Raw genomic sequence first — 24,842 nt, forward strand, 5'->3', positions numbered from 1 at the left:
TATATTTATATTCCAAGTGTTAAATGGAGGCCAATGGCATAACATATGATCTTGGCCATACAAAGACAAATCACCCTGTTTAGTTGAGTTTCAAAATCTATCTATTTTCTGAAAGTATCAAAATATATATGTTTGTGTTTGTTATTTTTTGAACAAATACATAAAGAACAGATTTTTAAAATTAGACCAAACAAGAGCTGATAATTCTAGACACAAAATTAATCAAAAAACATTTTTTGTTAGTTCAAATTCCTGTCATTCACAGATCTGGTCCTCAACCTCATTGTAAGAGCTCAATGGTCTGAGTGTGTTAAGGGTAATTCTATTTGCACCCCCACACTCTCCTGTACATATAAAAGTGTTTGGATATAAATGCATCACCGTAAAACAGTTCTTCACGGAGTATATATTTGAATAATTTATTTTTCTTTATAATTTTAACTCTAAACATTTGACATTTGTTTAGAAGTATTATGTTTGAATATATTTGTGGTGTATATTGAGACTTTGTATGATGTGCAAATAAAATTTCTTAAAAGCTGTTGCAACAAAAAAGTGAAATTTCATTTTTAACCTCACCTAAAAACATGAATTTAGCTCATTTTTACCCTCTCAACCGTACAATTGACTGGTTCTCTCTCTCTCTCTCTCTCTCTCTCTCTCTCTATGAACACAATTTTAACAAGAATTATTTATTTATTAAAATTAAAATATGCAATGGCCCAATAAACAAAAAGTAAAGTGAAGGCCGTCCTTTCCTTAGTTGTGACAAGCAACAATGATGAGTAAGAAATGACAAAATTCCCATGGAGTAGAGTAGAGATTTGCAACAAACACCCACAAAACCTGTTGACCAGAACAATGATTGATAGACATAGCCTTGGGCCCTTGCAATTACAGACCACTGGTTTTTTTTTTTTCTTTGATATTTCTCTGTTTTATTTTGTCTTTGGAATATTGTTCATGTGGCCACAATTTTATGTTGCCAGCAATATGAAATTACTAGTCTCTCTCTCTTTCTCTCTCTATAGAGGTCATTACACCAATTGATCACTAAGAAATACAAAAATCCTTCAGTATATTGGCTTAGCCATTGGTTATTGAGTTAGTTAGAAGCTATCTATCACTTCCCAATGGCACCAAAATCAATTACAACGCTCACCAAATTGGTCTTCCTCTTCCTTCTGGCCATTGTTGCATCCTTACAAGTCTGTGACTACCAACTCAAAGAAACCAGCATGACACTCTAAGTCCAACATTACTGCGCTGGCCCCAATGCCACAGAGGCCACACTCACCGGAATCCCTGGCAAGGTCTTGGCATTTGACAGTTTTGGAACCACTTATGTCTTCGATAATCAGATAACGCAAAGTCTTGACAAGAACTCACCCGAAATTGCCGGTGGTCAGGGCATCTATGCGACGTCCTCGCTAGAGGGGGCGAATACGCAGTTGTTGTGTTCCATTGTTTTTACTAGTAATGAATACAATGGTAGCACTTTGGAGATTCAAGGCCGCATCATACAACTTGCCTATGGCAGAGAGACTTTCGTGGTGGGCGGCACCGGGAAATTCAAGTTGGCCAAGGGGATTGCGACATTTGGGACCATTTACGTGGACACATCCATTTTTTACGTGCTCATATGGTGCAAAGTGATGCAAGGGCAAGAGGTTTTTTTTGATTTATTTTAAATTTATCTTCAAATCTTACAGAATTCAATAAGTAGCCTACTCGGGCCCAACTATGGATTCAATGGATAATGGAGTGTGTCACTACTGTATCTTTCTCTGTTTTTGCCAATGACGAAAAGCGAACATCCTTTGTACCATCTTGTGGGTTGCGTTAATGAGACCTCTCCCCTTACTTATTTATCTTGGTTGCGGATGTCTTCTCAGAGCTTCTGACCTGGAGTGTAAGATGCAATCAGATTTCAAGCATAAAAATTTCTAGTAATTGCCCGACCCTCTTCCATCTATTTTTTGCTGATGATATGCTCCTCTTCCTCAAGGCGGAGATGAGTGAATGTCAACATGTTTTGGACACTTTGCACATCTACCGTGAGGCATTTGGGCAACTAGTAAACTTTGACAAATCTAGCGTTCAATTCTCCTCTAACACAAACCCTGATATATGCCACTCTATCTGTAGTTTGTTTGGTCTTTAGAGTAACGCAAAGTATCTTAGGCCACTCTCCTTTTGGGGCAGATCAAAGGCGGAAGCTTTTGAGTTCATTATTGAAAAGGTTCTTTCAAAACTATAAGGGTGGAAATTGAAATTGCTTTCGCAGGCGAGAAAGGAGGAGTAATTAAAAGCTATGGCTCAGGCTATTCCATCCTATGCTGTGGCTTGCTTTGCGTTTCCAATTTGTTTTTGAACTCCTAGATCAACAATTTTTGGTGGGGTGGTGACTCGGATGGAAGAGAAATCCATTGGGTGAATTGGGATCAAATGTTTATCCCGAAACATCAAGGAGGTTTGGGCTTTAGAGATTTTAATACCTTTAACTTGGCCCTTCTGGCTCGGCAAGGATGGAGGTTAATCAAATATCCACAATCTCTCCATGCTCAAATTTTGAAGGGGATTTACTTTCCTTATTCTACCTTCTTGCAAGCATCTAAAGGGCGTCAGCCGTTGTGGGCTTGGGCGAGGATTCTTCAAGGCAGGAAATTTTTGATTAAGGGGTTGAGGTGGCAAGTCAATAGTGGGGCTTCTATAAGGTTCTGGGATGGCAAGTGGGTTTCCTCCTTACCTAAGTTTAAGATTGTATCCCCAAAACTAGATGAATCTGGGGTGGAGTTTGTGCAAGATATCATCACTTCGATTAGTAGGAATTGGGATGTGGATAAGCTTAAATTCCTAGTGTCTGAAGATGAGGCCCAAGCTATAGCCTTCATTCTTATAGCCTTACAAGACTCGGTTGATTCACTTATATGGAATTTCGAATCACAAGGAAATTATGCAGTGAAATCAGGGTATCACAGAGGTGTGGTGGAGGTCGGTCAGCAACTCGAATTTAAACCTCCTAATTTTTTCATGTTCCTTGTGATCTGTGGAAGCTGATATGGGCTCTAAAAGTCCCTCAAAAAATACGTCACTTTTCGTGGCGGGTGTGCAAGAATGCCATAGCTACAAAAGAAAATCTACACAAAAGGAGATGTGCAAGCTCAAGTCTATGCCCAATGTGCCAAGAGTTTCCAGAAACTGTGGAATATCTTCTTTTTGGGTGTGATTGGGTCAGGCCAATTTGGTTCAGTAGTGAGCTTAATCTGAAATGTCATGAGGGCTCCATCCCATCTGTCCTTGTTTAGTCTTGCAGCATGATGGAAAAGTTTAGGAATAGTGAGAACAAAGTTTGGTTTTTTCGTTGGGTGGCTTGGATAGGATGGTTTATTTGGAAAGAAAGAAACAATTTTGTTCTCAACCAGATTCTAACAGAGCCATCCTCGACTTTGCACCGAGCTCGAGTGACAAAAGAGGAGTTTGACTTTGATGATACAGTTCGTTCCAGGTGGAACGGATCGGACTGATCCACGCTCCTCAAACCTGTGTCCGAATGACCAAGCCCACTAGAAGACCTGCACAAGAGTTCAACGGGGAACGGGGAGTCCCCCAACGAATCCTCCGACGAGCAAGTTAGCAAAAGAGGTGGAATGTAGAGATAAATTAGAGCTAGAAAGCATAACCTTCTTCTTGTCTTCGACGTCTGTTTATATTCTCTGGTAATCATTTCGTTGTCCCTTCCGACCTACCATCTTAGCCGAAAGTCTATGCTCTAGCTTGCCTTGTTCATGGTGAGGCCGTTCTGTCTCGACGGAGAGGAGTTATCGCCATAAATGCTGTAAGGGGCTTTATTAATGGCTGATGTGCAGTGCAATAACTTTGCAAGATCTTTGTTTGCTTATGTGGCTTGTCCTTCACTTGCCACGTGTCTAAGTGTCATTGGTTCTTAGTGCCATGTTGAGTTCCAGCCATGTTGGGCCTTACTAGTTGAATTACGTATTGGGCCCTAAGTGGTGGGCTTGGGTTGTTCATGGTGGGTTATAGCCTTTATGGGCTTACCTATGTCAGTAGTGTCTTATTCCCGAGTGCAGCTTTAGTTCAATGAAGGGAATAAAGAAGAAAACAATGGTTGTTAGAGATGGCGGGGCAAAGGCCGAACGAGAGGTGGGCTGACGGCGACGGGTGGTCGAGCGAAGGGGCCGACCATGAGGGGGGCCGACCGCGAAGGGCGACCGAGTGGAGGGACTGACCATGAGGAGGGCCGACCGTGAAAGGTGACCAAGTGGAGGGACCGACCATAAGGAGGGCCGACCGCGAAAGGTACCCGAGTGGAGGGCCCGACCATGAGGAGGGTCGACCGCGAAAGGTACCTGAGTAGAGGGACCGACCATGAGGAGGGCCGACTGCGAAAGGTGACCAAGTGGAGGGACCGACCATGAGGAGGGCCGATTGCGAAAGGTACCTGAGTGGACGGCCCGACCATGAGGAGGGTTGACCGCGAAAGGTACTCGAGTAGAGGGATCGACTATGAGGAGGGCCGACCGCGAAGGGTGACCGAGTGGAGGGATAAGTGTGACCGAGTGGAGGGATAAGTGGCGGTGCGCGGGGCTCGAGAAGTGACAGGGGCATGTGGTGAAGTGAAGTGGAATAGACAGGGAAGGGGAAAGGGGGCAGGGATCGTGGTCGTACACGTGGCAAAATCTCGTAGTGGGGAAGGTTAGGCGTTGAGTAAGAAATGAAATGATAGGTCAATATAGGGTGTTGAAAAGACAGTTTTGGCGGATTTTTGAAAAGTTTCAAACTGGCGAAAACTAATTGTGACCCTTGGAATATAGGCAAGCCTTGGGTTTTTGGTATTATCCGTTTTACCTATCTCTTCGCAAAAAACCAAAACATCCCAGAAGTAAACTCGTTCGTTGCCAGTGATATGCCCCTGCAACACTTTGTGAATTTTCTTGTGCCTGCATCCGACGCCATTCGCAGACACACAAGAGAGATGGCCCAAGGGGAAGCAACAAACGCAAGGGTTGATCCATTAGGCGACGACAATGCGGTGGATTTGGCGGAGCAGTATCGCACGGAGCGTAGGGAATGAGGGGTAGTCGGTGAGGCGGTGCGGGCTTGTCCAAGGACGATGATTGTAGTCGTGAAACCTATTAGCCAGGTGGAGCCGGACCACTGGCACACCAAGTCGGACAGATCTACCCTTACGGAGGAGGAGTTGGATGGAATAAGGAGGAAGTACCAGATTCCCGCGGAGATGGGGTTAAGATTGCCCACATCCAAGGAAAGGGCATTGGATGTGCGGCCAGGCGAGTTCAGTTTGTACGAAGAGGCGTTGCGAAGGGGTTTGAGGTTACCTCTCCCCCAAGTGGTGGTGGATGTGTTGAACAAGTTAGAGGCGGCACCAGGGCAGCTGATGTAGAACGCCTGGAAGATAGTAATGGCCTGCGCAAGTGCCTGGCTATAGGCGACCGGAGGGGTGGCAATGATAGTAGAGGAGTTCTTCTCCTGTCACAAGGCCTCCGGTCAACAGGAGACTTGGGTCACTCTGCAAGCGGTGGTGGGGCGAGGGCTGGTGGCGGGTCTTCCATCTTCGGTGAAAGGGTAGAGGCCGAAGTGGTTTTTTGTGACGGCGAACGGTGGGGCAGGAGTTCGCACAACGTGGAAGGTCCCCCACCAAATCGGTCGAGCCCAAGCTGGATGGGGCAGTCGAAGACCGAGTGAAGAAGGTGAGGGAATGGAGAGAGGAGAAAGGAGTAAGGTGGGATGAGCTAGTCTTTCTATCAATGTTGTTTGCCCTGAACTTGGGGCCGCAACCGTTGGGGGAGGATCCGGCAAGGGAGGAGTTGGAGAGGCAACGGAAAGCGGAGGAGGAAGAAGAAAGGAGATTGTTCGCCCGAGCGAATAAATATAAAGAAACCCAACTGGGGCCTGCTCCGAAGTTGGTGCCGAATGAGAGGATTCGACCTTGTCCTAAACCTTTGGGGGACAAGAACCTGACTGAGTTTGCCCCATTGCTACAACTCGTAGACCCACTAAAGGAGAGAGACAGACGAGAGGTGGAGGCAGGGCTAAGGAAGTTGAAGAAGAAAAGAGTCGCCACTGAGGGGGTAAAAGATACGCTTGCTTTGAAGAAGGGGAGGATTGGTGGAGAGGACACCCCCATGGCGGAGAGGGTAGAGGAGAGAGGGGTGGGGGCTACTCCAGAAGGGGTGGTTGTCCTAGAGGCACAAGGGGACGAAGGTCAAAGGGCCCAAGTGGAAAAGAACACATGAGTGCCATGGGCCCCAAGATGTAAATGGAAAGTGGGTCGGCTGGCCCTGAGAAGGGGGCGAAGCGGCAGCCCAAGGGGGGTCCTGCGCCCCAAGGAGAGGGAGAGGGGGTCAAGTTGAAGACTGCCATCTACCATGCTCCAGCAATGTTTGGGCGACTAGAGGGAGAGGGAGGCCCAGCCAGGACAGCTGCAGATCGCCTTTTGGGAGTAGTGGAAGACGCTGGCCAATTTCACTGAGGTTGAGCTGCTAAGAGGGTTGTGCTCTGCCCAAATGGAGGCGACCGCCTTAGTAGAGGCCCTACTGAACAAGGCGGCGGTTGCAAGAGGCGAAGTGAGGCCACTGAGGGCAAAGTTGGGGGAGGTGGAGGCCCAACTTGAAAATTTGAAGAAGGAGAGCGTAGGCTGGAGGAAGGCCGCGCGGGGTTCGTGTGCCAGGGGGCTGGAAGAGGCCCATAAGGTGAAGAAAATGGAGGTGTTGGCGATGGTGTAGAGGAATATTGCCGACCGTGCCCATGCTAAGCTGCTCGCAACCAAGTTGGAGTTGGAGACGGAACGCCGTAAGCTGGTGTCGCTCGAGTTCCAGCTGGTTGGCGAGCAGAAGAAGCTGGAAGAGGCATAGAAGGCCTGCACCGTCGCCAACGATCGGTGGGATGAGTCCATGACTTGTAACAAGGATCTACGCGCCCAGTCAATCAAAGAAAAAGAAGAAGCAGATCTGAAGATCGTTGGGTTGGAGAAGGAGCTGGTAGACGAGCGTGCCAAGTCAGCGACTGAGAAGGCGGGACTAGAAAAGGCCTTGGAGGAAGAAAGGGCTAAACTGGTATTTGAGAGGGCGGCGTACCCCGACCTGTGTGTTGCAGCAGTTGAGTAGTTCAAGGGGTCCGCTGACTTTCAGATAGCCATTGATGCCGCGATCGCCAGCAACTTGGCAAGAGAGGGGACTGGGGGGGTTGGCCCGTCGGGAGCGACCGCTGGGAGCATGAGTGAAGAAGAAGTGATCCAGAGCTTCCAGCGGTCGGACTTCTACAAACATGAGATGGCTGAGTTCTGGGATAGCAGCTGGAAGACTTTCAAGTGTAAAGCAGAAGAGCTGTTCCCAGACTTAGACTTCAGCAATGTAAAGATAGACGAGGACGACGTGGCCCAAACCCCCCTAGACGAGGGCGTGGAAGAAGAGGAGTTTGTCTCAAGTGAAGATGAGTGACTGATGTGAACAAAATTTGTAAATAAAATTTTGGTTTTTGTTGTTTTTGTTTTTGTTTTTTGTTTTTTGTAATTGCTGTAGTAAACTTATGGATAAGTTTGTAAATAAATAAAATTATTGTTTTTGTTGTCACACTGCTGCCTTTATGTTTGTAAATTTGAAAAGAATGAGAATGGTGATTCAAATAAGGCTTATGTACAAATCATAATGGAAATTGAGAAGTAGGGTGCCAAGCTAGCTTGTGAGGAAATCATGATGCAAAGAATGTTAACCGTAAAAACGTTGAAATGTAAAGGTCTGAAAATGTGAAGTTTTAATGCATGTTGTAAGAGTGTTGAGAAATGAAAGAGTGGGTTGGGAAATAAAAATTAAAAAATGTAAAGAATGTTAAAAATGCGTAAAAACATGGACCTAAAATTTGACTAATTATGGCAACTATGCCTCAATCATGAAGTTGCAAGAATGGCCTTGGCCGAGCTCTTCATTCGTGCTCAGTTCGAGTTAAGGCATGATTAACTCGGTCTGGCTGACTCTTTAAGTAACTCAGCCTGGCTGAGTTCCACGTGTTCAGTCTGGCTGAGGCTTTAAGTAGCTCAGACTGGCTGATCTGTTCGTGCTTAGTCTAGCTGAGGCTTTAAGTAACTCAGTCTGGCTGAGGCTTTAAGTAACTCAGTCGGGCTGAGCTCTTTATGCTTAGTCTGGCTGAGGCTTTTCATGCTCAGTCTGGCTGAGGCTTTAAGTAACTCAGTCAGGCTGAGCTCTTCATGCTTAGTTTGGCTGAGGCTTTTCAGCCAGATTGATGCTGTAATCAGGGCATTATTGAAATACCACACAGATAACTAAGATGTAAGATTGTTGTCATGTAAAGTGTAGCCCATTTGATCATAAATTTACACCATATGAGAAGAGAATAAGAACATTCAAGTGCGTAGATTGTCAAAAAGAAAATACAGTAACTAAGCAATACAAAAATAGGGCTTCATTGAAAATAACGCTTCTGGTGCTCGGCGTTCCACGGATGGGGGAGATCTCGACCTTCCATGTCCTGAAGTCGATAAGTGCCCGGACGAGGTCTGGCTTTAACGACGTAAGGTCCCTCCCACTTGGCTGCCAACTTGCCCTCAGCTGAATTTTTGGTGGCAAGAGTTGCTTCGCGCAAAACAAGGTCTCCCACGGCGAACTCCCTCAGTCGGACTTTGCGGTTGTAGTGAGTTCTCATTTTCTGTTGATATGAGGCCAGTTTGGTAGTAGTGGTCTCTCGGAGCTCTTCAATCAGGTCTAGGTCGGCTCGATGTAGTTCTTCAGTGAGTTCTGGATTTGGGTGCAGAACCCTCGGGGTAGGCAGACCAATTTCCACTGGGATGACCGCCTCAGTGCCGTATGTTAAGCGAAAGGGGGTATCCCCAGTGGGGGTTCGGGCTGTAGTACGGTACGCCCAGAGTACATTTGGTAATTCCTCAGCCCAGAGTCCCTTAGCAGCTTCCAGCTTAGTTTTGATGATCTTCAGAAGAGAACGGTTGGTAACCTCAACTTGGCCATTGGCTTGGGGATGACCTGGGGAAGAGAAACATAGTTGGATTTGAAGTTCAACACAAAATTTCCTGAATTTGGCATTGTCAAACTGTTTGCCGTTGTCAGAGACGATGGCTTGAAAAATGCCAAATCGACACACGATCGATTGCCAGATGAATCTGGTGGTGTTCTGCTCGATAATTATGGCAAGGGGTTCTGCCTCCACCCATTTAGTGAAGTAATCAATGGCGACAATGGCGAATTTGGTTTGGCTTCGGCCAGTGGGCAATGGGCCAACTAGGTCGATCCCCCATTTGGCGAATGGGTAAGGGCTGCAAAGTGTGATCAACTCTATAGGAGGGGCATGAGGGATGTTGGCAAAGTGTTGACACTTATCACATTTAAGCACGAATTCAACAGCATCTTGGTTGAGAGTAGGCCAGAAGTAACCAATGCGGAGTATTTTGTGGGCTAGTGACCTGACACCCGAATGATTGCCACATATACCCTCATGGACTTCTTTCATTACATAGGCCGCTTGAGCAGGATTGAGGCATCTCAGGTATGGGCGTGAAAAACCACGTTTGTACAAGAGACCACTGATAAGAATGTAGTTGGACGACCGGGCCCTAACTTTGGTGGCCTGGTGCTTGTTGTCTGGAAGTTCCCCATTTGTCAAAAATAGAAAGATGTCGGCCGCCCATGGAATAGGTTCGTTTTGGAGGAAGTGGACTTGTTGCTGGTTCGGGAAAATGGTAGGGTCAACCAGATATTCGAGGCGGACACCGTGGTTGAGGTCTGACTGGTCGGCAGAAGCTAACTGAGCCATTTCATCTACCTTGGCATTTTTCGTTCGATGAATGTACTTGATGTGGAAATTATTGAAGAGGCGAGCAAGGGGGAGTGCAATATCCCTATATGCCCGCATTGTGTCTTCCTTGGCATCGAATTCTCCCGTGATTTGTCCGACAATGAGCTGGGAATCTCTGAACACTTGGATATGGTTGACACCAATGTCTTTGGCGAGGCGGAGACCTGCGATGAGTGCCTCATATTCAGCCTCATTATTGCTTGCGTCGAACAAGAAACGGAGAGCACACTTGAAATAACCACCCTCGGGAGCAGTGAGGATGAGACCCGCCCCACTGCCTTTTTTGCAGGATGATTCGTCGACGTTGAGGGTCCAAGGGTGGGGGTCCTCTGCCTCAGTATAGGATGGCGGGGGCGGGGGAGTCGTGGTTGGAGTGGGGTTAGTGAACTCTAGGATGAAGTCGGCGACGGCCTGCCCCTTGGTCGTCGTTCGAGGTTAGTAGGAGATGTCAAATTGGCTGACCGCGACTGACCATTGCATAAGTCGGCCGAACAACTCTGGTTGTTGCATTATTTTCTTCAACTGTTGGTCAGTGAGGACGGCAATAGGGTGGGCCTGGACGCAAGGTCGGAGGCGTCTTGAGGCTATGACCAAGGCTAAAGTCATTTTTTCAAGCGATGGGTAGTTCTGTTCTGCTTCCCTGAGAGCCCGACTGATGTAGTAGACTGGTCGTTGGGCAGAGTTGTCTTCCCTGATGAGTGCTGCATTGACTGCGATGTTTGACACGGCTAAGTAGAGGAAAAAGGGTTCACTCGTGATTATCTGAGAGAGCAGGGGGGTTGGCCATGCACTGCTTCAACTGCTGAAATGCCTCTTTGAATTCTGCCGTCCACTCAAAAGTTTGCTGAAGAACTTTGAAGAAGGGGAGACACTTGTCTGTTGCGCGGGAAATGAAGCGGTTGAGGGCGGCGACTCTGCAGTAAGCTTCTGAACCTCCTTAACCGTTCTGGGTGACTGCATTTCTATCAAGGCCTTGATCTTTTCGGGGTTAGCTTCGATGCCTCGTTGACTGACCATAAAACCCAAGAATTTCCCAGATCCTACGTCGAAGGCCCATTTCTTCGGGTTGAGTTTCATTTGATACTTACGGAGGGTGCCGAAGGTCTCTCGCAGATTGGTCAAATGATCGGTGGAGAGCTTGCTCTTGCCTAGCATGTCGTCGACGTATACTTCCATGTTCTGGCCTATCTGGTGATGAAAGACGGCGTTGACCAACCGTTGGTAAGTGGCCCCGACATTTTTCAACCCAAATGGCACGACACAATAATGGTAAGTTCCCCGGTCGATGATGAAGGAGGTGTACTCCTGGTTAGATGGGTGCATCAGAATTTAGTTGTATCCAGAGAAGGCGTCCATGAAGCTGAGCATTTGATGGTCGGTCGTGGCGTCAACGAGCAGATCTATATGAGAAAGGGGATAACTGTCTTTGCGGCAAGCTCGGTTAAGGTCGGAGTAGTCGACACAGAGTCGCCATTTACCGTTTTTTTTATAAACCAAGACCACATTTGACAGCCATCTGGGGTAGTCCACATTTTTGATAAACTGTTCCTTAAGGAGCTTATCTACTTAAGAAATGATGAGAGTGTTGCGCTCTGGGTGAAAGATGCACTGCTTTTGGCGGAAAGGTCAGAAATGGGGCTCAATGCTCAGACGATGGGTGATGAAGGAGGGGTCGATACCCGGCATGTCGGAGTAGGTCTAGGCAAATATGTCGTTGTGCTCAATCAAGAGGGCAGTAAGGTTGACCTTGGCCTAGGAGGATAGTTGGCTGCCGATCTTGACTGTTTTTGCCGGGTTGGTTGGATCGATGGGGACCTCGACAAGCTCTTCCATTGGTTCCCCTCTAACCAGCTCATCCTCGTCCCTAACATCGAGCCCTTCAATGATCATACCCTCCTTTAGCTTGACCTCTTTAAGTGAAGCGATGTAACATTCCCTGGCCATGGTTTGCTCGCCCCTCACTATGCCGACCCCAAGGTCGGTGGGGAATTTGACGACAAGATGGAAAGTGGACCTGATGGCTTGGAAAGCATTTAGTGCGGTGCGGCCGAGGATGATGTTGTAAGCAAAGGGACAATCGACGACCAGGAAAGTGAGCAACTTGGTGATCTGTCTTGGGTATTCTCCGATTGTGATGGGAAGATCGATAGACCCGATGGAGGTCACCCGATCTCCAGTAAAATTGACCAATGGGATTTGGAGAGGGAACAGACTTTCTTCCCCGATCTTGAGCTGGCGGAAGACATTTAGGAAGATGATGTCTGAAGAACTGCCGTTGTCGACGAGAACCCGTTTGACTTTGTAATTGGAGAGGAGGGCAGAAATGACGAGAGGGTCGTCATGGGGGTAACGGATGCTTGTGCAGTCGGCGTCCGTAAAGGTGATAGGCTCCGTCCACTGCTTGGGTTGTTTGGAGGGTCGGTCCAATGTGGCAACTTGTTTGTCTGAGCCCTGCCTTATTTTCCTGAGTTCTGCTCGCTGAGCCGAGGGGGATGGTCCTCCATAAGCAAGCCCGCTAGCAATAACTCGGATTTCTCCAACAGGTGGGGCAGGGTTACCTTGTGCTCAGGGTTGCTGTGGAAGGCGATCATGACCTTGGTTAGGTTGTGCTGGTTGTCGGGGAGGGGTGTGCCGGCGGTTGTTTCTAATAGGTTCAGTCCTTTGCCTCTGCTGGGGGCGGGCTTCTGTGAATCGACTGAGACGTCCCTGGCGTATCAAGCCCTCGATCTGGTCTTTGAGGTTAACACACTCTTCCATGTTGTGGCCATGGTCCTGATGAAAGCGACAGTATTTGGACTGGTCTCACCAGTTGGAAGGAGACCGTGATGGTTGGGGCCATTTTAGGGGGTAATCTCGCTGAATCTGGTTCAAGACTTGCTCCATGGGGGAGTTGAGGGGTGTGTATCGTTCAAACCGGCCGAGCGATCGGGTTGGTGCCGACTGGTCAGCTCAGGCTGGTCAGTCGGTATACTAAGGTGCTTGGTTATTGTACTGGGTGTTTCTGGTTTCTGAGTCCTTTCTCTTCTCTCTGGGGTCGGGTTTTTGGCTATAGGCTCTTGGTGGGCGGCTAGGGAATCTTCGGCGTTCATGTATTTTTGGGCTTTGGAGAGTAGGGTTGCCATGGAGGTCGGGGGATTTTTGGAGAGGGAGAAAAGGAAATCAGATGATCGTAGGCTGGCCATGAACGCTGTGAGGATGACCTTGTCATCGTTTTTCACTACCTGCAGGGCTTCGGTGTTGAAGCGGGTGACAAAGCTGTGCAGCGACTCTCCCTCGGTCTGACGGATGTTGAGGAGTTGGGTTGCGGGACGTCGCTGGCACTAGGCTCCAATGAAATGGCTGAGGAAGGAGTCACTGAGGTGTTGGAAAGTGAAAATAGAGTCTGCTGGCAGTTGACTAAACCAGAGTCGAGCCGACCCCTTGAGGGTTACGGGGAAAGCCCGACACATGATTTCATCAAGGAATACATGGAGAATCATGAGGGTTCTATAGGTCTCCAAGTGATCGATGGGGTTCGTTGTACCGTCAAAAGAGTCGATGGTGGGCATTTTGAACTTAGGCGGTAGAGGTTTGTCCCGGATGGAGGCAACGAATGGTGAGTTAGCTGTGGTGGATGGTTTACTCGGTATGTTCTGCATGACTCCTTGGAGCTGGAGCTTCATGGCTCAGAGTTCTGCATCCCAGACAGGTATGTTGTCACCACCAGAAGGCAGCGGAGGTTAGATGCTACTGGCCTCTCCTTCGGGGGTTGGTATCGGGACCGATGAATACGGGGCTCGAGGTGGAGGGTTCACATCTGGGGGAGGGGGTCGCAAGCCTTCCAAGTTGGGTGAATGGGGTTGCTGGATAGTATGGCTCGGGGCTCGTTCTTGGTTGGGGGGAATATCTGGAGGTGGTGGAGGAGGCATGGGAAGGTTTCTTTGGAGTAGAGCATTAATCAATGCTTAGTTTTGCTCGGATAGGCAATTAATGCTATTGGTGAGCTTAGTAAAATATTGTGGTGGGTTGTTTGGATTGGGAGGGTCGGCTTGGTGGTCGGGAACATTGGGGTGGGAAGCCATGGATCTAGTTGTGACCATCCACCTTCGCAGGTGGTAGGAAGGGGTTATTGGGAAAGGGCCTTCGGCGACAATAAGCACAACTGGCGTGCGGAGTAAAAGATTTCCCACAAACGGCGCCAACTGATGATACAGTTCGTTCCAGGTGGAACGGGTCAGACTGATCTACGCTTCTCAAACCTGTGTCCCAATGACCAAGCCCACCAGAAGACCTACACAAGAGTTCAACGGGGAATGGGGAGTCCCCCAGCGAACCCTCCGACGAGCAAGTTAGCAAAAGAGGTGAAATGTAGAGATAGATTAGAGATAGAAAGCTTAACCTTCTTCTTATCTTCGACGTCTGCTTATATCCTTTGGTAATCATTTCGTTGTCCCTTTCGACCTGCCATCTTAGCCGAAAGTCTATGCTCTAGCTTGCCTTGTTCATGGTGAGGCCGTTCTGTTTCGACGGGGAGGGGTTATCGCCATAAATGCTGTAAGGGGCTTCATTAATGGCTGATGTGCAGTGCAATAACTTTGCAGGATCTTTGTCTGCTTATGTGGCTTGTCCTTCACCTGCCACGTGTCTAAGTGTCATTGGTTCTTAGTGCCATGTTGAGTTCCAGCCATGTTGGGCCTCACTAGTTGAATTACATATTGAGCTCTAAGTGGTGGGCTTGGGTTGTTCATGGTGGGCTATAGCCTTTATGGGCTTACCCGTGTCAGACTTAGTTACAGTTGTCCACGTAGAGGTCTCCCCCTAGAAGTTGGGTGGAAGTACTCAAGAGGGTTAGCAGATGGGTTCCTCCAAGACCTGGAGTTTTTAAAATTAACTGTGATGTTGCCATTAAGAAGGGAACGAAAATGGCTTCGGTTGCGATTCTCCTTGGAAACTCTTACGCTGTGTTTGGTTGGGGGATTTGGGAAGGGATTTGGAAAAGGAATGGAAAAAGGCGTATGAAATTAGGTGAAATATAGACATGTTTTATTCATATTTCACCTACTTTTTTCATTTCTCTTTTCAAATCCCTTCTCAAATCTCTCAACCAAATACAATATTAAGATATCTTGGATGATGGTATAACTAAGAGATGGTGTACTTTGTCGGTTCTGCAAGGTGAAGCCTTGGCTGCTAGGTGTGCATGTCAATTAGCTGTAGCCTACAATTTGTCAAGGGTGGAAGTGGTCGGGGACAACAAGGCAGTTATCCTCCTATGCGTGTCTAAAAATGCCTTTCCTTGGAAATGTGGAGCAATCTTCTCTAATATAAAGAACTTGGCAGCTCGGGAAAACTTGTCCTTCAGCTGGAGCCAGCGTTCGGCCAACAAAGCAGCCTATTGGGGCTCAGGCTTTACTACATGGGCATCTCCCTCTTGATTGGGTTTCAAGCCCCCCACCTAATCTAGCTTTACTGCTTAGAGGGGTGTAACTTGTCCCCTTTTATTGATTTGTTATGTTGCTTTTCTTATAACTTTCTTTGTTCCAAAAAAAAAAAAAAAAAAAAAAAGGCCTACTTGGGCAACTTGCAATTGGAGATCTGTGTGTGTTCGACCAGACCACCAATAATTTAGAAGGGCAGGTTTCTCTCTAGTTCAAGATTGAATTGGAGTATGTTGTTGGGCTTGTGAAAGTCCACTGCGGATTTTGTTTCGATGATTTGAACCGTTCAATTTGTAGAATTCGTTGAGTACTTTATCTCTGCAAAAAATCACATTGATTGAATACCGATACTACTTGATCGGATCAGATTTTTGTTAATGGTAAATATAATTTTCAAAATAAATTCTTGACAAAAATTTGATCAAATTAAATAGTTATCGATATTTGATTAATGTGATTTTTTTACAAGGATAAAACACTCGATGAGCTCTACACATTACCGTTCAAATTATCGAAATAGGAACCGTGATGGGTCCTACGGACCCAATAATATTGTCCAATCTACAAAGTGACTGAAGACAAGTCGGGTCCAATTTAGAAAATGTATGGCTTCTCTCCAGTTTATGTTTAAACTGGACCAAACAGTCCATTTAATGAGATCACGCCACATCAGCTAGATTTGCAACCAACGCTTCAAATTCAGCCATGCAATTAACATGCCTAGCGTGAGACGGCGCAACCAACCAACAGGTAGCGATATCAGCCGTTAGATCCGTGAAGATCAAATTGTTGCTCAGCGTTGCATGGTCTACACTTTAATTGTGTTCACCACTTTGCGACTTGTTTGATAAGTTAGTTATTTTAGTTTTTATTTTAGCTTAATTAAAAATGTTATATTTAGAAAATTGGTTGGTTTTTATTGGTAGTTGATTTGATGATTGTAAGAAAAAAAGTAAAATGAATATGATTCGAATGCGATATTTTGTCTTATTAATTATTTTAACTTCTTTTATCTTTATTAATTATTTTAGCAAAAAAATAAAAAATAAAAAAAACAACTTGACAAATCTGTTTCTCTAATGTGCATGGAGTTCAGAGTAATCATATCAACAATTGTACCACTTAATTTGAGATGAACATCATACCACTTAGTTTTACAATAATATATATTTTTTAGTTTGTTTTTGGGTAAATTACATTTACTTCTTTTGAGATTTTTAATAATTATAGGGGTCTTTCCTGTAATTTTAATAATTACACTAATCTTCTCTTTTTTGAAATTATTATTAAGATTCTCCCAATCCGTTATGTTAACACAAACAATGTTAGTGTCTAAAATAACCATATTACCCTTTGGTCTAAGTGCGAAACCACAGGGGAGGTTTTTGTAATTGTCAGAAACTTCAGGGGATGTGAGGATAATTTACTCCTCTCAACTTCTCTGTATTTCTATCTCGACCAATTCAAATTTTTTTTTGTTACCAATTATTTCTTAAAATAAGTATTTTTCATACAAAAAATTCAAAATAGTTATATGTATTTTTAAGATAAATTTTTATTAAAAATAGGTGCTTTCAAAATTTTATAAGAACTCTATAATTTCTCCAAATAGGTATTTTTCACAACCCCCCCCCCCCAAAAAAAATCTATATGTATTTAATTTTTTTTTTCAAACTCTAATTTCTCAAAATATGTATTCATAAAAAAAGAAAATCAAATACCTATATGTATTTTTAAATTTTTATTCAAACTTTAATTTCTCAAAATAGGTATTTTTCATATTAAAAAAAAAATTCAAATACCCACATCTATTTTTAATATATTTTTATTAAAAATACGTATCTTTTCAAATTTTTATTCAAACTCTAATATCTCAAAATAGGTATTTTTTGACATAAATTTTTTAGGAAAAATTAGTCTAAGGTCCGTCTCCCATTTTGACTAATAGAAGAGATCCACAATATTATTTTATGATGTCTAAGGTCCCTCAACCTTACACCCATATATCACAGAGAAATTTGTTATGTAACGCGAGAAAGAAACAACTCGGAATTGTTTTCAGAAAAGCGAAGAAGACTACGATGACGAAGAAGGAGCCTCTCTTTCTCTCATTCTCATCATCATTTTCATTTTCATCATGATCATGTTATCTTCTTCGGTTGTTCTTGTTGCTAGTGATTTTATTTATATATATATATATATATTTATGATTTGTATAGTTGGTTGCAACAAATTGAAGGACACTGAATGGATTTGGAGGCAAAATCCCTATTTTTGCCTCGAATACGCTAGCACCAAGTTCCATACCCGCACTTGCACAGGTCCATTTTAGATCCACCTCTATTTATTTATTTATTTTTTATTTTTTGAAATTTGGATTTTGATTTGGACTGATGATGATGATGATGATGAATTTGAACGCAGAGAAAATGATAAACAAATCAGAGAAAATTATAAGTAAATGAGACAAAATTTCTCTGGTTCGGATTGAATTTGTCTGGTTGGGACTAGAGAAATTATCTGGTTTGGATTGAATTTTCTCTGGTTTGGGTCAGAGAAATTCTCTGATTTGGATTGTATTTTCATTGATTCAAATATGGAGTTGATGAATGAGATGGAAAAGAATAGGCTTTTCTGGAAGGCTTGTTTGGCTTCTTGAGTATGTCATTTTTTTTTTCCCTTTCTTTCTTCCTTTGTAGAATATTCTTTGATGCATGAAATGTAATTGTTGTCTATCCTTGAAGTTAGTGAACCACAAATGTCTGGAGAAAAGTTTAGAAACAAACTACTCCATCTGTTGCGAGTTCTTGTTTACATCAAGTGCAACAGTTAGGGGTCTACCTTGTGGCCATCACATGCATTCAGCTTGTTTTTAGGCATATGCCTGCAGAAACTACATCTGCCCAATATGTAGCAAATCTATGAGAGATATGGTGGTTTACTTTGGCATGCTTAATGCTTTGCTGGCTACTGTGGAACTTCTAGAGAAATACAGGGATCGTCTTCAGGATATACTCTGCAATGACTGTGAACAGAAGGGCACAACATGCTCCACTGGTTATATTACAAGTGTAGCTTATGTGGATTGTACAACAGCCAACCCATTTTCTCTGGAGAGAGAAATTCTCTGAGAGGTCCAATTTCTCTGGAGAGCGGATCAATGTTGAGGGACCTTAGACATTATGAAAATGTTAAGTGTCTTTTATGCTATAAAATCTTAATACTAAGGACCTTAAAAAAAATCCCCAATTTTTTGTTACTACTTATTTCTATGCATAAAATATATTAAAAAATAAAAATCGACATCTTATATATTTTGTTTTGTAATTTTTAAATAAAAAATTGTATTTAATTTAGTATAAGGTTTGATGGTGGTCAATTTGTTAGCTCTTAATGTGTACTATATATATATTTGTGTGTGTGTATGCGCTCGCTCGCTCAGAGCTCTTAATGTGTGGTTAAATTAAAGAAACAAAATGGAATATTGTAACCAAAAGAAAAAAAAAAAAAAAAAAAAACTAAAGAATGGTTCAAGTAAAGTTCAAGTTTAATTTTAATTTTAGATATAATAAATGACAAATTGTTTGAATAGTTTAATATTCTAAAAAAAAAAAAATGATCTTTCATTCCTTATTAACTAATTTTCATTTGTTATAACAAGATTATATTCTTTCTTTTCTGTTTTTTTATTTTATTTTTTTATTATTTAACGTGTGATATTTTTTTTTTATTACATACCGATTGAAAATTTAAGGATTCAAATAAAAAAAATTAGAATCCAAAATAATATAGGATTGTGAAATGATATGCGGGCTTAACAATGATGAAGAAAAAAATGATAAAGAAAATTAAGAAAGGAGAGAAGGACATAGCAAATAAAAAGTATATGGCACTACTGTTGGTTGTAGCAACAATCATGAATAAAGTGACAAAAATAGAAAGAAGAATTAAAGAAATAAAAACAATAAAAAACACATAGACAATGGAAATTAATCTAAGAGAGATAGATAGATCATTATAGAGAGTAAGTGGATCTTACTTAAAGAGAAAGAAGAATAAGAAAAATGAGAGAAATGAGAAGAAGAAAAAATTGAAGAAATAAGATGGAAAAAATAAATAAATAAAATAAGAAAGAAAGAAAAAGATGAAGAAAATGGATAAAAATAAGGTATAAACAATAGAGAGGATATCAATTTGGTGAGAAGAAGAAGATAATGTGTTAAGTCTATAAGAATAATAAATAAGAGAGGCCTTTGCAATTATGCAAAATCTCAAGGGAGGTTAGTGCAATTTACCTTTTAATCTTTGTATTGCAAGAAATAAATGATTAAGGGTAATTTTGAATTTTTAACAGCAACGGTTGCTGACATCATCTCATTCTGTTAAACATTCTACCAGATAGATGATGGTTGGGGAATCTTGATAATACTTTCAAAGGCAAGAGAATTAATGTAATTATTGAAATTATAAGCGAGATTTTTATAATTATCAAAAATTTTGTGGGAGGTTAGTGTAATTTACTCTTTATTTTTTAAAATAAAGTTGCGAGATATATTGATTTGGATTAATTGTAGTTTTCGATTCTCTGAACAGAAATGCATTTCCGTCGTTGAAAAAAGCACGTCGTATGAATCTGGGTTGGGCATGGTTGCAACTCAAGCTGACGTGGCGTGATCTCATTAAATGGATGTTTGGTCCAGTTTAAACCCAAATTGTAGAGAAGTCATACCCTTTAATTTAGAAAAATACAAAATAAGAAAAATTTATTCATACAAAAAAATTAGAGTAATATTAGACATCTTAAAAATTTTACCAAATGTGAGACTTACATATGACCCATATGGTGTAGGTCCCACACTAATACGAGACATTTAGTAAAAAATTTGATAAACTTTTGAAGTCTCTAGTATTTTTCAAAAATTTAATAAGAATGATATGACAATATCATTATTGTAAATAAATTCATCATTAATAATATTTTATTTTGAATTGAACGATTCACAATCATTACATATAGTTTTTTATTTATTTATATAGCATTACTCCACAAAATAAACACACACAAACCATTGATTTGTTATTTTTTTTTTATTTTCGGCAAGGTTAAATAAATGATTGTTAACGAATAATAGATGGTTGCGCTACATATATCAAAATGTTAGGGATATTAACAATCTTATTAACACACTCACAAGTTGATGTGGATCCTATACCAAGTGATAGTTGATCTTATCAAACCTTGTGAGTGTGCTAGTAAGATTGTTAGTAAATGTATCCCTAGTATTATTGATATAAAAAATGCTAGAGATGTCAAAAATTGTATCAAAATTTTAACCAAATGTTTCATATAGGTGTGGACCTATATGGGACTCACATGGTGTAGGTCCCACACCCATGTGATGTGAGACCTTTATGCTGTGTTTGGTTTGAGCATTTGAGGAGGGATTTGGAAGGGAAATAGAAAAGGTAGGTGAAATGTAAATAAAATATACCTATATTTCACTTAGTTTTACACACCTTTTCCCTTTCTCTTTCTAAATCCCTCTCCAAATCCCTCAACCAAACACAATATTAGTAAAAATTTCGATAAAACTTTTAAGATTTATAACATTACTCTTTCTTTTTTTTTTTTTTTTTTTTTTTTGATCTTTATTATTAAACTCTCTCCGTCTCCCCATAAATAGAGGTCATTACACCAATACTTTACTAAGAAATACAAAACCCTTCATTATATTGGCTTAGTCATTAGTTATTGAGTTAGTAGCTATCTACCACCTCCGAATGGCACCAAAATCAATTCAACACTTACCAAATTTCCCTGCCTCTTCCTTCTAGCCATATTTGCATCCACACAAGCCTATAACTACCAATTCATAGAAACCAACATGACACTCTACTTCCATGACTACTACAACGGCCCCAATGCTACGATGGTCGCACTCACGGGTATCCCCGGCAAGGCTTGGATATTCGACAATTTTGGAACCACTTATGTCGCCGATGATCGGATAACACAAAAACCTGACAAGAATTCACCTGAAATTGCACGTGGCCAGGGCATCTACGTTACGTCCTCACTTGATGGGGCAAATTCGCACATTTTGATTTCCATTGTTTTTACAAGCAATCAATACAATGGTAGCACCTTGGAGATTCATGGCCGCAGTTTACAAGCTGCTGATGTCAGAGAAGTCTCCGTGGTGGGCGGCACCGGGGAATTCAAGTTTGCCAGGGGAATTGCAAAATTTGAGACCCTTAACGTGGACACATCGATTTTCTATGCGCTCGTACAATGTAATCTTACTGTGCTACATTATTGAGGATGGTTTTTCAAAAATATAGCACATGAAATTGAATAAAATGCAAGTGATACAAGTGCAAGAGACTTTATTCATTCATTTATTTAAATGCACCTTCAAATATTAATGATCAATTGTCAAAACTATGATTTCATTTATTTATTTATTTGTACTTTAGTAATACTCAGAAAGTCCCCTCTTACTATTTGCGTCAGAACTATAAGTTATATATAATAAAATATTAGAAATATTAGTGAAACATTCATCTCAAACTTTAAATAGTAGAAGAGGTCTAATATATATATTTTTTATTAGCTAAGGTTCGTTGATGAAATTTCTTTGTGATCATACAAAAGAAAATTTAAAAATTTCTTAATAAAATCAGATAAATTTATTTGTGTCGGAGAAAAATTTCTCTGTATCGAATTTTTTTTTGTGAAAATATTGAGGGACTCCAACTATTATAAAAATATTGTATGCCATTTATCTTATAAAATTTTAATATCAAGGATCTTAAAAAAAATCTCCTAAAATATTTTTATAGCATGTAGTAGTCAACGTGTCAATTTCTATATAATTTTGGACAAAAGTTAAGCTTGAGAGTAAGTTCAAAAAAAGAAAAGAAAAGAAAAGAAAAAAAAAAAACACTTAAAACATGAAGGCCCAAAGTGAAAAAAAGAAAAAAAAGAAGAAGAAACTTTTAGAATTGAAGTGAAAAATGATCAAATATAAAAAAGATAAAGTATAATTTACTTAAAAATTTATATATATATATATATATAAAACACCCATCAATGCTCTAACAAACTCACTTAATCCTAACAAATCTCCACAAAAGTTTATAAGAATTAAAAATTTAATGTTACATAAATTGGCAACCTAATTTACCTATGACTTTGCGAATGATTATTTGTTGATTCTCTTTTCAAATTCGTCTTTCTCTAGCTTGATTTTGTGCCTTAAAAGATGTACGACTTTGGGAATGCAATTTTTGACATTTATTAATGGAAAATGATATATAAGTTCACGTTTTAGATTCATTTTCTAAATTTAATGATGCGTTAATAAAATAATTTGTTGATAATTAAAAAATATTTAATTATTAGCGAATCATTTTCCTCATATAACATTGAATCTAAAAAGTGAGTCTAAATAGTAATGTTCTTTATTTATTGTGATAAGCAAGAAAGATGATAAGCAAACAAAGATGATTTTCACTAAACTCTATACATATTGAGAGAGAAACCAACTAACAAATGACAAAACTTCCCTAACAAAAAAAGAGATTTACAACAAACACCCACCCAAAACGTGTTGGTGAGAACAATGATTGATTAATACATAGGTTTATTTTGACGACTTATAATTTTAGTCAAAAAGCAAAAATCACTACAAAAAAATAAATTATTCTCTCTACTTGTTAGGACATTTTTTTTTTTCCCGGAGAAAGCATAAAATCATTTAAAAAGCCCAATTCCTAAAGCAATCCAGATTTCAATAAGTTTCCTCCTTGGGCATCTTGCAGTTGGAGATCTGTGTGTTAAGGGCTACAAAAGAATCGAACGGTTCATGAATAGGCTCGGCTCGACTCGTTAAGGATTCGGTTCTGTTTAGCTCGTTTAGTAAATGAGTCGAGCTCGAACTCGAATATTAGACTCATTTAGTAAACGGGCGGAATTCGAACTCAAACTCAAACTCAAACTCGAATAAGCTCAGTTCGTCAAGCTCAGCTCGTTTATCTTTATTTAAATTATATAATAAATATATTATTTATATATTAAATAATATAAATAATATTTTTAAAAAAATCTTATTGAGCCGAGTTCGAACTCAATAAACAAGTTCGATAAGTAAACAAGCCGAGCTTGAACTTAGAAAAGTCCAGCTCACCTTGACTCGTTGGCAGCCTATTTGACCAAACCAACAATAAATTTAAGAATGCACATACAGAAATAAAAAATAAACACATACAGAGGAATGATTTTTTGTTTTTGTTTTTGTTTTTTGGCAAGGTACAATAAATGATTGTTAATGTATAATAAATAAAATAAAAATTATTGTTTAATGAGCCTATTAACAAAGTTTTTGATTTAATATTTAAAATAACAAAGTATGTCATTTACAAACAAATCAACAATATTGTAAATGACAAAAATAACCTAAGTTGACTTTTCATGTAATCTAATTATAAATAAAAAAAAAATCTCGGGTTCGAGACTTGGGAACGTAGCTGTATTTAAGACCTTGTTGGGAGAGCTCTGCCGCCCTTGTGGTCCTACACGGCTAGAACCGGATTAGTCGGGGTCCTGTGGACTTCCGGATACCGGTGGTTTAGACCTAAAAAAAAAAAAAAAAATCATCTATATTTGATAGTTTTTTTTTTTTTTTTACACATTGAGCCTAACTCTTCATTTAATATGTTTATTAATTTTGGATAGAGAATAGTAATTTTTTAAAAAATATATATATATCTACATATGATTAGCAATAATGTTAACTTATTTTTCATATCAAAATTAATTTTTATTTGGAATTTTTTTTTATAAAATTTTTTGTTTTGAAAGAAGAAAAGAAATTTTTACGTGTTGAGGTCAAATAAAAAATTGAACGGCCAGCTGTATTCTCAATAGAAAGAGTTAATTTTCTTTATAAAAGATTAAGGTTAAAATGGTCATTAAATAGTAAAGGACAAATTTCACTTTATCCCATAGTTTGAGCTATGTATGGTTTACGCCGCCAAATATTTGAAAATGACCATATTACCCCATTATGATTTGTAAATTGAAGTGCATCATTAAACCCATTAACAATTTAATGAAAAATGTTAAAATATCCTTATATTTTCGTCATTTGATTGGACGCAAAGGACACTTTAACCCTTTGCGTTTTATTCTGTGTGATTTATCTCTTTGAAATTTAAAAATGAGCATCTCATATTTGCCATGTGTTTCACAATTACTATTAAGTCAGACATAATGTTTAACGGTGCACTTCAAACCACAAACTGCGTGGGGATTATGCGGTCATTTCCAAATGTTAAGGGATAAACTGCACATGGTCCAAATCATATGGGGTAAAATGAAGTTTGCCCAAAAGTATATTATAAGTATTTATGATTAGCATTCAAATTATAGAAATAAATAATGAATAGTTGGCTCTGTTAATACCTAACTGCATTTATTATAATTTTTTTCAATATTTTAACTGTATTTATTACACCTTAACTAGTGTCCTTCGGCTACTTGTTAGCTAGACCTTTTAT

General features: G+C 40.9%; 1 protein-coding gene across 1 annotated transcript; it reads left to right on the forward strand.

The window, feature by feature from the left end:
• Positions 1–21,166: 21,166 nt before the first annotated feature.
• Positions 21,167–21,601, forward strand: LOC114267355 (pterocarpan synthase 1). The gene has a single exon (XM_028208397.2). The coding sequence runs from the start codon at positions 21,167–21,169 to the stop codon at positions 21,599–21,601; it is 435 nt and encodes a 144-aa protein (XP_028064198.2).
• The last annotated feature ends 3,241 nt before the right edge of the window (positions 21,602–24,842 follow it).

This window comes from Camellia sinensis, chromosome 8 (genome assembly GCF_055761805.1).
Source record: "Camellia sinensis isolate YWXY chromosome 8, ASM5576180v1, whole genome shotgun sequence".
NCBI classification, from domain to species: Eukaryota; Viridiplantae; Streptophyta; class Magnoliopsida; order Ericales; family Theaceae; genus Camellia; species Camellia sinensis.